The sequence below is a fragment of the Balaenoptera musculus genome, chromosome 3, assembly GCF_009873245.2.
Source record: "Balaenoptera musculus isolate JJ_BM4_2016_0621 chromosome 3, mBalMus1.pri.v3, whole genome shotgun sequence".
Lineage (NCBI taxonomy): Eukaryota > Metazoa > Chordata > Mammalia > Artiodactyla > Balaenopteridae > Balaenoptera > Balaenoptera musculus.
In genome coordinates, this window is record NC_045787.1 from 145995358 (window position 1) to 146008474 (window position 13117).

The 13117-nt window shown below is 47.0% G+C and overlaps 1 protein-coding gene across 1 annotated transcript in view; it reads right to left on the reverse strand.

Moving 5' to 3' along the window:
• Positions 1 to 13117, reverse strand: part of SH3PXD2B (SH3 and PX domains 2B) — a 111308-nt gene that overhangs the window by 31026 nt on the left and 67165 nt on the right. The window contains exons 6-7 of the mRNA XM_036848125.1: positions 7717 to 7742; positions 560 to 694 (exon numbers count right to left, since the gene is read on the reverse strand). Coding sequence (XP_036704020.1) covers positions 560 to 694; positions 7717 to 7742 — 161 coding nt within the window. The remainder of the gene's footprint in view (positions 1 to 559; positions 695 to 7716; positions 7743 to 13117) is intronic.

The following is a 13117-nucleotide window of genomic DNA, read 5'->3' on the forward strand; positions in this document are numbered from 1 at the left end:
GCACACTTAATAGGCTACAGTATAGTATAAATGTAACTTTCTTTTGCACTGGGAAACCAAAAAATTCATGTGACTCGCTTTATTGCAGTGGTCTGGAACCAAACCCACAATATCTCTGAGGTCTGCCTGTACGTGACCAGTGGTCCCTGTGATGGCACGTGGGCTGAGGCAGTGTGTCCATCCCACCAGAGCCCACAGCTGACAGAACCTTCATGAGGACTCCCATGGTAGCCAAAGGCAAATCAACAGAGCAAATTTCCAGTGGAATGCTGGACTCCGTGTCTCCAAGTACTCTGAAACCAGAAGGAATGTTCATAAAATGTGAACCTCAGGACAAGTCGACAACATCTGACCCAACAGGATGCTGGTGAGCTGTGACCAAGTGGAGTACTCAAGCACTATGATCAAACAAGGCCAGCTTTCTAGGAGGCCATCAACCAGATCCGTGGAAACTGACCAGCCTGGATTGGCCATTGCAGCTTCTGCACTCCCAAGCGTTTCCTGTCCCAGAGGCTAGGTGACAGTGTAGGGTGGAAGGGAGGTGGTCTAGGTCCCCTACCTGACTCGTTCTTCTCGATGACGTCTACCACTTGCCCCACGCTGAGGCTGATCTCCGAGCTCTCCTGCTTCTGGTAGTCTGCCACCGCTACATACTGCTCCAGGACCATGGGGTCCACCGAGGTCAGGTCGCCCCCTGGGGATACAAAATGCCATCACACAACCCATGTGTGAAGGAAGAGGAGCCAGGGGGTAGGGTGGGTCAGGAGGACATTCCAAATAGAGAAAGAAGCTGTGACAGGACTTGTCTCAGGGTCACCTCATCCATTTATTCTTTCATTCATTTGCTCACTCAACCACCAAAATTTACCAAGTGCCTGTCCTTGTGCAGGCACTGTGCTAGGCACTAAGGATTCACAGCTGATGTGGTACTTGCCCTGAAGAAGCTGACAGCGTAGTGGGAAAGTTCATTCATTCATATCTATCCATCCATTCATCCACCTGCCATTATTCACCCATCATCGTCCACCCAACTGAACATCCATTCATCATTCATCCAACCAAACATCCATCTGTCTACCTATCCATTGCCATCCATCCATCCAAAATCACTCATCTATTAATTCACGAAGTCACCAGTGATGTTCCAAACACTCTATTAGATGCTGGGCATACTAAAGTGAATGAGACAGACATGACTCCTAGCCTCAAGTAGCTCAGTCTAGTTGGGGAGAGAGACACGTATACAAGTATACATGATCGCTAAGGATACAGGATAATACTAGTTTTTGATTGATGCATTGCTGGAAACAACCAGGATGCCAGACAAAGAATGAGTGGGAAAAGGATGCTACGTTAAATGGAGCGGTCAGCAAGACCCCTCTAGGGAGGTGACATAAAGCAAAGACCTCCGAGGCAAGGAGGCATGAGGAGAATGGTGACAGAGTGGTGCAGGCAGACTGTGGGATGGGAAAGGGCCTGGAGCCTTCTAGGAACTGGCAGGAGGTGGCTGAAGTCCAGGAGTGAGCAGAGCGCGGTCCTGTATGAGATCACCCTGGCAGGCATGGGCCAGGGCAGGCAGGGCATGATGGGCCAAGGCAAGAAGTTTGGATTTTTTGAAACCCTGAAGTAGAAAGCCACTGAAGGAAGGGCCTTTAAGAAGGGAATGACAAGATTTACATCTTTAAAAAAGACAGTTTTGGCTGCCACATGGAGACTGGATTACAGCCTGGCAAGAAAAAAAGCAGGAGACCAGATGGAGGCCATGGTGTTTGCAGACAAGAGATGATGGTAGCTTTGGACCAGGGCAGGGGCAGCTGGGGAGAGGAGCCCCTGGGGAGGCCATTTCCACAGGATGTAGCGCTGTGTGGCCCTGGTTAAATACTAAGACATATCTGATAAGTAAGTGAAAAGATAGCACAGAATATGGATGATGTCAAGGGACATGTGAGTTCAGACACTCCAGAGAGAGGGAGCAGCACTTTTAGAGCATCAGGCTGAATGTGATGGGAGGGCAGCCTGGCTTTTGTGGCCAACGGGCCCTGGTTTTCTGAAAGTCCTGATTCAAAGGATTCCCTTCTCTTGTTTCCATAAACCACTGAAATATCCATTTGTACATTTCTGTGTCCAAATACACCCATAATGAGCCGATTTCATGCATCTGTTCCCAACTCTGTTGGGTAGTATCTTATTGAAACTGGCCATGGTGGGAGTATTTACACCATGGAAAATGGCAAATGCCACAAAGCAGGGCTTCCCATCAGAGAGCTGGTTGTGAAGTATTTACCAGCACGCACCCCAGCCTCTAGCATCTAGAAGCAGCACAAAAGCCCTTTGTTAGAACCACGCGTTCTCCATTTCTGATGCGGAAAATCAGAGCAGGGCATTGCAGCCGGGTGAAGAAGGGTCACCGCTTCTTGGCTCTGTGACCATGTTCTGGCCATTCACCCTCCCAGGCTGAGGGTAACGGAGGGAAATGGGAGGGCCCCAGGGCAACCTTGCCACTTGCACCCTGGGTGGAGAAAGCATGAGAAGAGAGAAAGAGAGGAGAAAAAAGAGACGGAAGATGTGGGATGAAGGCTCAGAAGTAGACTGGGAGGGAAGTAGCCCCACATGAATGCCTATCACAGGCTACACACTGTACATAAACTACCTCGACACAACTGCCCCGGAAGGTGGGTCTTACTACCCCCATTTTATAGACAAGAAAACAGAGGCTCAGACATATCAGGTGACTTGCCTTGGATCTCACCGCTACCTGGTGACAAAGCCAGATCTGAACCAGGTCCACCTGGTGGCAGTAGGTGAGGAAAGAAAAGATGATAGGAAGGAAGGGTAGTCTGAGATCTTGCTCTCCTACCCCACAGGTCCCCATGACCGCCCCCCAAGTCTTATGTCTTTGCAGCTCTCAGGGTTATCTTCACTACTGCCAGCCTTCTCCTCCTCTGTCACCTCCCACCCAGGTCAGGCCTCAGAGCTGACCTCCTTCCAGCCTCAAGCATGAAAGACCGCCCAAGACAGCCCGGCTACTTAAGCGGTTACATCGTTCAGTGGCCCCAGAGCAGGCTGGTCACTGCCCCCTTTCTGCTGTCCCTCTAGACAGTGATCTCTTGACTGTCTCCTTAACCCCCCAGCACTGTGCTTCTAAGAGGTACTCTTATGTGAATGAGTGAAGGCAGACGCTGGCTTGCTAGAGGCCCCTGGCTACTTGTCCTGGTCATTGTGAGCTGGGGACACATTCCCCAGTGAATGCAATAGGTAGAGACTGGGGTCCACAGTTTTTACCCCAGAATATAATCTGCCTCAGGGCTCAGAACCTCCAGAATGCATCTGCCCTTCTGTTTTAACCTCACGTGGGCTGCATCCAGGTAGCCATGCTTCCCTGTGCCTCAACTGGAGACAAAGAACTGGAGAGAGGAGAGAAGCACCCACTTCACAGTCAGGCTGGAAGCTGAGCTTGCTGCCTGGGTTAGTGGCCAGAGACAGCCCAGGTCTCCCAGGAAGGCGGGCAGTGGGCTGGAGGGGCTAGGAGGTGTCCGTGTTCACGCGTGGGGATTCTCTGCTGCCCCTTGTGGCAGCCGTCAGGACTCCCTCCCGCAGAGCCATGGGTCTGATGTGGGAGGACCTTCTTGCTAGCACTCCATCACCTCGCTTCACCCACATCCTCACTATGCCACATCCTTTTCACCAGGGTCTGAGAAAGGCTTCTTGGGGCCAGGGGTGTGCAGGCGGGACACCCCGTGATTGGTCTCCATCCTGCCCCTCCAGTCCGTCCTTCATACTGCAGCCAGAGAGCCTGCTCAGAAGTCACAAAAATGGTCCATTTTTGTGCAAGGGGAGCTAAGAATGTGTTTTTATACTTTTAAAGATTTGTAAAGAATAAGAAGGAGAATGAAAGGAGGAGGAAACAAAAAATTATCATTAGTGACAGAGTCTGCATGGGGCTTGCAAAGCCTAAAGTATTTACTCTCTGGACCTTTAGAGAAAAAACATTTGCCAACCTCTGGACTAGAACATGAATGGCATCTATCAAGGCTCAATAAATATTTGAATGAAGGAAAGAATATTTTAAAACAGCCTTAAATGACTTCCAACCTCAGGGAGACATTCAAATGCCTTCTCTCACAGCACTTACAACATTTAATTTTGTTTACATATCTGTCTTTTCTACCAGACTGTGAGGTTACTTCCCACATGGTGTTCCCATGGGGGCAACACCTTTTGCATTTCCCGGGGACCTAGAACACTGTCAGGCACACAGTAGGTGCTTAATAAACACTGAATGAATAACTGTGTCTGTCTTGTTCACTCAGCACAGAGGCTCAATGAACATTTGTGGCGTGAATGAACAAAGGATGAGTGGAGACATCCAGAAACCCTTCCTGCCCTACACGGCTCAGGCCTCCTCCTGAGAACACACAGTGCTGAGTTACTGGCAGGCACCTGTCTATCTTATGAGCAACCAAAGACTACTCCTTCTTGCCTGTGAGAAGGGATAGAGACTTTGGATAAGTCAGGGTCCAGTTAAGCCAGGTTACTCTGTCCAAAAAGTTCAATTGTTGCTACCCGGTTTTAACAACTGCTGGTGGCCCAGTTGTACCACATACAATTTCCAGCACTCTGATCAATGGGCTGATCTATTCATTTCGGCACCAGCTCTCCTAACCAGGCTGCCAACTGATTTGGGGTAACTATGAGCAGGGACAGGATCAGGGAACTGGGGGACTCACTGCGAACAAGACGTGAAGCCAGGAACTGAGGAGGGCAGGGAACAGGGTTGAGGACTCTAGGCTGGCACGAGCACATCAGGTGCTGGCACAGGGCTCAGGGCTGGCACTTCTTCCAAGACTTGCTCAGGGGCCAGGTCTGAGCCTTACATATCCTTCCTGTTCTTCTATGACAGTAGCTTTTATTTCTATTTATTCACTTTTTATAAGAATGCGTTAGCACTGTTTTAAAAAAAAATTTTACTTATTTATTTATTTGGTTGAGTCAGGTCTTAGTTGTGGCAGGCGGGCTCCTTAGTTGTGGCTCGTGGGCTCCTTAGTTGCAGCTCGCTGGCTCCGTAGTTGTGGCATGCGAACTCTTAGTTGCGGCATGCATGTGGGATCTAGTTCCCTGACCAGGGATCGAACCCAGGCCGCCTGCATTGGGAGGGCGGAGTCTTAACCACTGAGCCACCAGGGAAGTCCGACAGTAGCTTTTAGACTACTTTCCTGCCATTAAGTGGCTCAGAAAAGAGTGCATGGAGTTGCTTTTTCAGGACCAGTTCTTCCAGGGCAGGTTGCCTTCATTTTATCCAGAGCACTCAACTTATCAAAACACCATTCATTTGATCTACTAGGAGTCTCAAACTACGCTACATAAACCATTTAGGTGTTAGGTGGAGACATCTACTGGTGGAGTGTGATATTGCAACCAGGCTCTATAATGCATAGTAATTGCAGTACCTAAAAGTTGATGCAGATAGAACTAAGTTCTAGGAGCTACAAGTGTGAAATCAAAGTATTCCTAGATGAGAAATGTCATTCTTGTGGTCCAGCAGGGAATAAGAGGGAAGGAAGAGGTCAGGAGAGAGGAGGAGCTTTGACAGTGGAAGGGTGATTTTATCATTAAGGAAGTGCTATGAAATATTCATGGGACTTCCCTGGTGGTCCAGTGGTTAAAACTCCGCACTTCCACTGCCACGGTCTCAGGTTTGATCCCTGGTCAGGGAAATAAGATCCCGCATTCCATGCAGCGTGGCCAACAAACAAAAAACAAAAACAAAAAAACCCCAAACAAACATAAAATATTCGCCAAAGGTAAAGTGCCTCATCTACCACAGAATTTTTAACATGATGAGTAATGGTAAAATATGCCTTTCTTTCTAGAAATTCACTATACTGCCAGTCTTGCTGAAAGAGCCAGTAAACAAGAGAATATTTCAATAAGTAAAGGGTAGAAAAATCAGGAAGAAAAGATGCTCCTTAAATAATCACATGATCTGTGAAATTTTGGTGGGAAGATTTTTTTTCCTGCAGAATAAGCAGAATTTGAGGCCACATTAGCCAAAGTCTGCAGGAACCAGCCAGGCAGCCAGCCACAACAGGGAAATTCTGGAGAGAGATAAGCCTTCTTCAACTCAGAATTCTCACACAGAAATTTCAGGGCTTGGGCTGTCAACCTTAAATCCTTTTTGAATTTAATCAAGGAGGCTTGTTCTAACATAAAGGAAGTGTTCAAAGGTCAGATAAAAAAATAAGGCTAGTCCCAGCATGGGTTCTTAGTCTGAATGAAGAAAGATGCTATTTTCCACCCAGTTGAATTATAAATAAATCCATCCCCCATCATTGCAGGTGAATGATGTAACAGTGGTCACCACAAATTAGAGCTTCTTCTCTCTTTTCCAGACCAGTCCCCTCATCAAGCCTGTCCTGACTGAATACTTTTGTTTTCACAAACCAGAGCTGTCTGTTTCTTCTCTCCCTCCCACCCGTCCCCTCCGGGAAAGTCTCCGCACACTCAAAGCCAGAAACTCTGTGACCAGACCAAGACTGTCTGCTTGTCTTCTCCTCTCTGCTCTTTTCTAAGAAACATATCATTATCCTCAGGGCTCAAGGGCTATTTGTAGCTTTAGCAGGATGCCACGGCTCCGGCCAGTACCTATTAAGCTAGAAAGCAGAGCTGTAAACAGACTGGTTGGGAAAAGACCGGAGTTCACTCCAGATGCCATACCTTGAGGTGAAGAAATCCAATTCCTCTCCACTCTTCCTTGCAGGAATGGCCTTGGGGCCCATAAAGCTGACCACAGGCCTTGTACCCAGGGAGCAGTAAAGGGACCAGAGTTGTTGAATTTGGAATTGTTACTGATGCTGGACAAGAACACCTGTGTGTTCTGAATTAATAGCAGTAGCATAAAAACAGCACAAACATGTGTCTCTTACAACATGCCAGGCACTGTTCTAAGTGCTTTATACATATTATTATAAATTTTATAATACTCCTACAAGGTAGATTACTATCCTTATGCCCATTTTACAGATGATGAAACTGAGGCCCATGAGAGAAGGCATCCTTTTCCACTTTTGGAATCTCTGCATGGCCTCCTCTCCACCCATCCTTATCAACCCCCTCAAACTTCCTGGAGTTCTAGATAAAGAATTTAGAATTCCAGAAAGCTCTGAAGACCACATTGGCTCCAGATGTGGTATAGGCTAGGGCCTTTGCAGATGTGCAGGATGTTCTTGGGCTGCAGGAGGACAAAGCTGGGCGATTGTGAATCTAACCTTATCAACCCCAGGCCTGTGAGAACTCAAATCTTTCCTCTGTGCATATTCAAATTCTCACCTTCTCTTTTTTGACATAAGGGTCCTGCTGTCCAGGGAACGGAAAGGGTGTTAGGAAGGAAGAGAATTGACTGTGGGGAGAGTGAAGTGAGTATGGGAGCTGCCTGCAAGAGCAGCTGTCACTGCCCAGATCAGTGGCTGATCGAAGGAAGCACAGAGCCAGGCCTGGTGCCAAGGCTGGCGAATGGATCAGGCCCAAATCGACTGTATGCTTGCACCTCCCAGCCTGCACTCCATCCCCTCAGCCCCGAATGTCCTTCAGCATCCATCCATCCATCCATCCATCCATCCACATCACTGTATACCCCATGTAGTGCCCAGGGCCTGGGCATCGCTCAGTAGGGGTATGCTAAACATCGAATGAGTAGGAGAAAACAGAAAATATTCTTACCAGATTTCTTTTTCCCAACATGTTCCCTGTACAGGAAAGAATAGGGGTGGGAAAGAGTAATGAGTCAATATCTTTTCTGTATTGCTATGAGTTATTCCGTTAGGAAACTGAGATTTTCCATCCCACAACATCTCCAGTGAATGAGTGTAAAATCCAAGCCAGTCCCAGGGACCCAGACTCTTTAAGATAAAAAAAAAGAATTCCTTTTAATTTTCTCCCTTTGCCTGATAAGTGCTCTGGTGCCCTGGGGACCAGCATCTCCACTCTATTTGTAGAGTAGGGGGCTCTGGGGAGGAGCTGATAGGCAGAGGGTAGAGGTGGGTATGCAGTCTGAAAACAGGAGTTAGGACCTCACACTGCACTGAGCCTGACGCCCACCTCATCAGGCACGGTGGAGGCCTTGCCTCACTTCTGAGCAGTGACCTGAGCTGTACAATTGGAGCAGGAAGTGCTCGGTGGTGAGTGGAATACACTAAAACCAGGGAGACATCTGGCTAGCAGTGAACCCAGCACATCTCCCTCACGGTGACACAGAGGACACTATTATGGGCTAGAGTCCATACAGAATGAGTAATCACTCCCATACACTTGTCAACCATGTCAGAGTTTATACACAGAACTGCATTATGAACAAAATGTTACAAATCAGGTTTTACAACATACTTTTAAGTAAATTATCCCATTAGTAAAAAGCTTTCTGATGTTATAAAAAGTAAAGGGAGGTGATAGGACATAAAAAGTAAAGGGAGGTGATAGGATGGTTGGGTTGAGATAGATATTGTGGCAGCAGTAACATTAGCTAATACTACAAAATTCCTAATAAATGCTATTACCCTGTGCTAGGACCCTGCTAGGCACTTTTAGTTCACTCATTTAATACTCATAATAACCACAGGAAATAAGTACTCTCTTGGTGCCCATTTTACAGATGAGGAAAATGAGGCACAGAGAAGTTAAGTAACTTGCCCGAGGTCACACAGCTTGCAAGAAGCACAGCCAGGGTCTGAATCCAGGCCTATCTCCATTTTAAAAAATTGAAATATAATTCACATACCATAAATTTCATCCTCTTAAAGTGTAGAATTAACTGTTTTTTAGTATATTCACAAAGTTGTGCAACCACGGCCATCAGCAAATTCCAGAAAATTTTCATCACTCTCAAAAGAAACCCTGTACCCCTTAGCAGTTCCTCTCCATTTCCATTCCTTCCAGCCCTTGACAACTATTAATATGCTTGCTATCTCTAAGGATTTGTCTATTCTGGACATTTAATATAAATGGAACAATATAATAGGTGGCTTCTTGTGACTGGTTTCTTTCATGTAACATAATGTTTTCAAGAGTCATCCACGTTGTAGCACGTAACAGTGTTCCTTCCATTTTATGACTGAATAATATCCCACTGTGTGGATAAACCATGCTTTATCTGTTCATCAGCCACTGGGCATTTGGGTTGTTTCCACTTTTTGGCTATTATGAATAATGCTTTTATGAACTTTGTACACAAGTTTTTGTATGGACATATATTTTTATTTCTCTTGATTATAGATGTAGGAATGGAATTGCTAGGTAATATGGTAACTCTAGGCTTAACTTTTTTTTTTTTAAGATTTTTTTTTTTTTTGATGTGGACCATTTTAAAAGTCTTTATTGAATTTGTTACAATATTGCTTCTGCTTTAATGTTTTGGCTTTTTGGCCCCGAGGCACGTGGGATCGTAGCTCCCCGACCAGGGATCGAACCTGCATCCCCTGCATTGGAAGGTCAAGTCCTAACCACTGGACTGCCAGGGAAGTCCCTAGGCTTAACTTTCTGAGGAATTGCCAGGCTGTCTTCCACAGTGGCTGCACCATTGTAGACTCCCACCAGCAACACAGGGAGATTCCAGTTCCTCCACATCCTCAACACTTGTTGCTATCTGCCTTTTTGATTCTACCCATGCTAGTGGGTATGAAGTGGTATCTCACTGTGGTTGGAACTTGCATTTCCTGATGGCTAAGGGCGCTACGCTGAGCATCTTTTCATATGCTTCTTGGCCATTTTTGTATTTTCTTTGAAGAAATGTCTATTCAGTGTCTGATTTTAAAGTCTGGGTTTTTAACCACCATGTAATCATGCTTTCGGTGTAACCTCGAAAGCGGGGGAGCAGGGAGCTAAGCCAAGCCCTGGAGCTTGGGGCTGCCCTCCTGTGTGTCTGGAAGGAGCAGCAGGGCCGGGCCCAGGGCTGGGCTGGGCCAGTCAGTAGTGATGTCCTCCGGCCAGGCATTACCCAGTGAGGCTCAGTGTCACTCCCCTGTGCAGGGGAGGGGGAGGGTGACAGTGGAATATCCCAGCTCACATTTCCTGCCACTCATTGTGGACAGGGTCCTGGTCAGAATGCTGTACCTGGACTGGCCCGCAGAATCCTCACATCAACCCTTGAGGGTCACTCCATTTCGCACGTGGAGACACTGAGGGCCAGAGAGGTGAGGCATCTCTCCCAGGATTGGAACCCGGGAAGCCTGGCTGGAGCCCACTCTCCTGACCACACCCTGGACGGTCCGGTGGGGGAAGTTGCCTCTTAACTGCTGGCTCCAGGACACACCAGCAAAGGTCTCTTAAGTCTGCTTCCATGTAAAGCCCTCTTCCCTCGCTGCCATCCAGGCTGAGGCCTGAGCCATGGTCTGGGATACCTGAAATCCCAGCTCCCACACTACCGTGTACCCCTGCTAGTTGTCTCGCTGTCCTAGCTGGAGCATGGGGGTGAGGGGCAGCAGGGGGCTCTCGGTTTCAAGCAGCAGCTTGTGTGGGCTCAAGCAGGCACGTTATTTTCTGTGTGACATGCTTAGGGTGATCTCAAGTTTACCCAGGAATGGTAGCGAAAACCTTCCTCTAAGAGCACCATTCATTTCTTGCCTTAGAAACTGCTGGGAAAGACTCCCAGTCTCCATCACAAGCCCTAACTCAGGTCTGAGCATCAGAATCCTGACCAAGGGACCAACCCCACTGAGCACCTGCCCTCACCATTCATTACTGCCTAAACAACAACCGAGGCTCAGCTGAGGCTGCCTGCTGTGGCCCCAAAGCCACCCTTGGGGTTCTCAGCACCCTCCTTCCCTCCCTCCCTCCTTCCCTCCTTCCTCCCTCCCTCCCCTCCCCTCCTTCCTTCCTCCATCCATCCCTACCTTCCTTCCTTCCTCCCTCCCTCCCTTCCTCCCCTCCCTCCCTTCCTCCCTCTCTCCTTCTTTCCCTCCTCCCTCCCCCCTTCCTTCCTTCCCTCCTTCCCTCCCTCCCTTTTCCTTCAAAGTCCGGCTTAAGGACAGGAAGGCATCACTAGGTAAGCACCTGCCATGTGCCTGACACTATCACTACCCTTTATGAGCAGGACATTGCCTAACCAAGATGAGAGCAAGGTTAGCCATGCCCACTTTACTGATGAGGAAAGAGAAGCTCAGAGAAGTCAAGTCACTTGCCCAAGGTCACACAGAGGGGAACAGACAAAGAGATTGAAAACTTCCCTTTCCTTCCAGGAAGCCTCTTGGAACTAATACATCTATTTCAGCAGGATGCTGGTTAGCTTATCTCAGCTGTTACTTTGTGCTTTCTTGGGGTACAGTCTAGGCTGTGTTTTGTATTTTTAGTGGATGTTCTATTTGTGCGTGTGTTTGTGTGCACACAGGCCACACGTATCCACATGTTCACATGGCCTTTCCCACCAGTATAGAAGCCCCTCTGAGGGCAGGTGCTGTTTTTCTCTTGTATTATTCCTGAAGGAAGAAAGGGAAATGATCATTAAACACTATAGATTATGGTCTTTTTTGTTTTTAAATAAATGGAGCAATAAGATTTCTTCTAGCTGGTCAAAAGGTTCTAACCAGAGGAAAAAACTTTAGATTCTCACCACATGCCAAATGTTGTAATGACTTCTAATCGATTTAATGAGTAAATATTAAAAGAAAACCCAAAGCATAAATCAACTAGAAAAAAATTAAGGGAACTATCTTGCGTCTGAATGGTGACTGTCCTTCTTAGACTGAAAGCAAATGAAAGAAGTCACAACTAAAAAATTGGTCACCGGATTTGACTTCACAAAAATATAAAACTTATGTACATCATAAAATCCAGGAACAAGATATAAATGCACAATAAAAGGGACAAATATTTACCACAAATACGGAAAAGGCTAATTCCTTACTATATAAACAGCCTGTACAAATCAAAAATAAAAATAGCTCAAAAAATGTCCACTGGCCCCTAAGGCCCCAAAGGCAGGAACTAGGCTTGTTTTTCTGGACTTTCAGTGTGGGTGGCAGTTGTGGGAAATGTTTGGGGAGTTAACACACTTGAATGGTTGACCCTGTCTTTGCTGGTTTTTGCCCAGAGATGTGGGGGAAGGGAGAGCCATCTGGAAGGCCTGAGATGAAAGATTCTGGTCCTCCCATATGAGAACAAGCATCTCCACATGGTACCCACTTCTTCCAGTGATGTACAATAATCAAACGGACCAATTAGCTTCTCTCTTACCATCTCATAAAAGATCGCAGAACCCAAGCATCCTGGCCCTGGCAGCCAAGGAGATGTGAAAACTGTGTACCTACTATGTGCCAGGCACTGTGCTCAGCACTTCACACACAGATTCAAACCTCACAATGATTGTGGGTCCCACATCCATGGATTCAACCAACTTCGGATTGAAAATGTTCAGGAAAAAAATTCCAGAAAAGTTCCAAAAAACACAACTTAAATTTGCTATGTGCCTGGCAACTATTTATAGAGCATTTATATTATATCAGGTATTATAAGTAATGTAAAGATGATTTAAAGTATATGGGAGGATGTGTGTAGGTTATATGCAAACACTATGCCATTTTATACAAGGGACTTGAGCATCCGTGGATTTTGGTATCCATGGGGGGTCCTGGAACCAATCCCCCTGCCAGTAATGACGGATGACTGTACTATTATTCCCATTGAAGAAGTGAGGAAATGGATTTACCTTAAAAGTATAAGAACAAAACTCTAACTCCAGGAAACTGGGGAACAGGCCTATCTTTTGAATTATCAAGCATAATACCCTAGGGGGCTCACCACGATTTCAGCCCCCAAACTCCAGAAAACTAGCTGCTGACCATGTCCTAATTTTCCCACTGTTATTTCATTTCAGTCTCCCAATAACCCCATAATGTGGGTGCGGCAGGTGACACGGTCTCATTTCACAGATGAAGTAAGCGAGGCAGAAGGGGAGGGGAGGGGATTGCTATGCCCGGGTGGAACAGCTGGCTGCCTGGCCAGCAGACTGGAAGCTCCCTGTGGGCACAGACTGCATCTGCCATGTCACCTCTTTGTCCCTCCATGCCCAGCCCGTGGGCCTGGCATTCAGCAGGTCCTCGATACCTATTTCTTGAATGGATGAACAATGCTG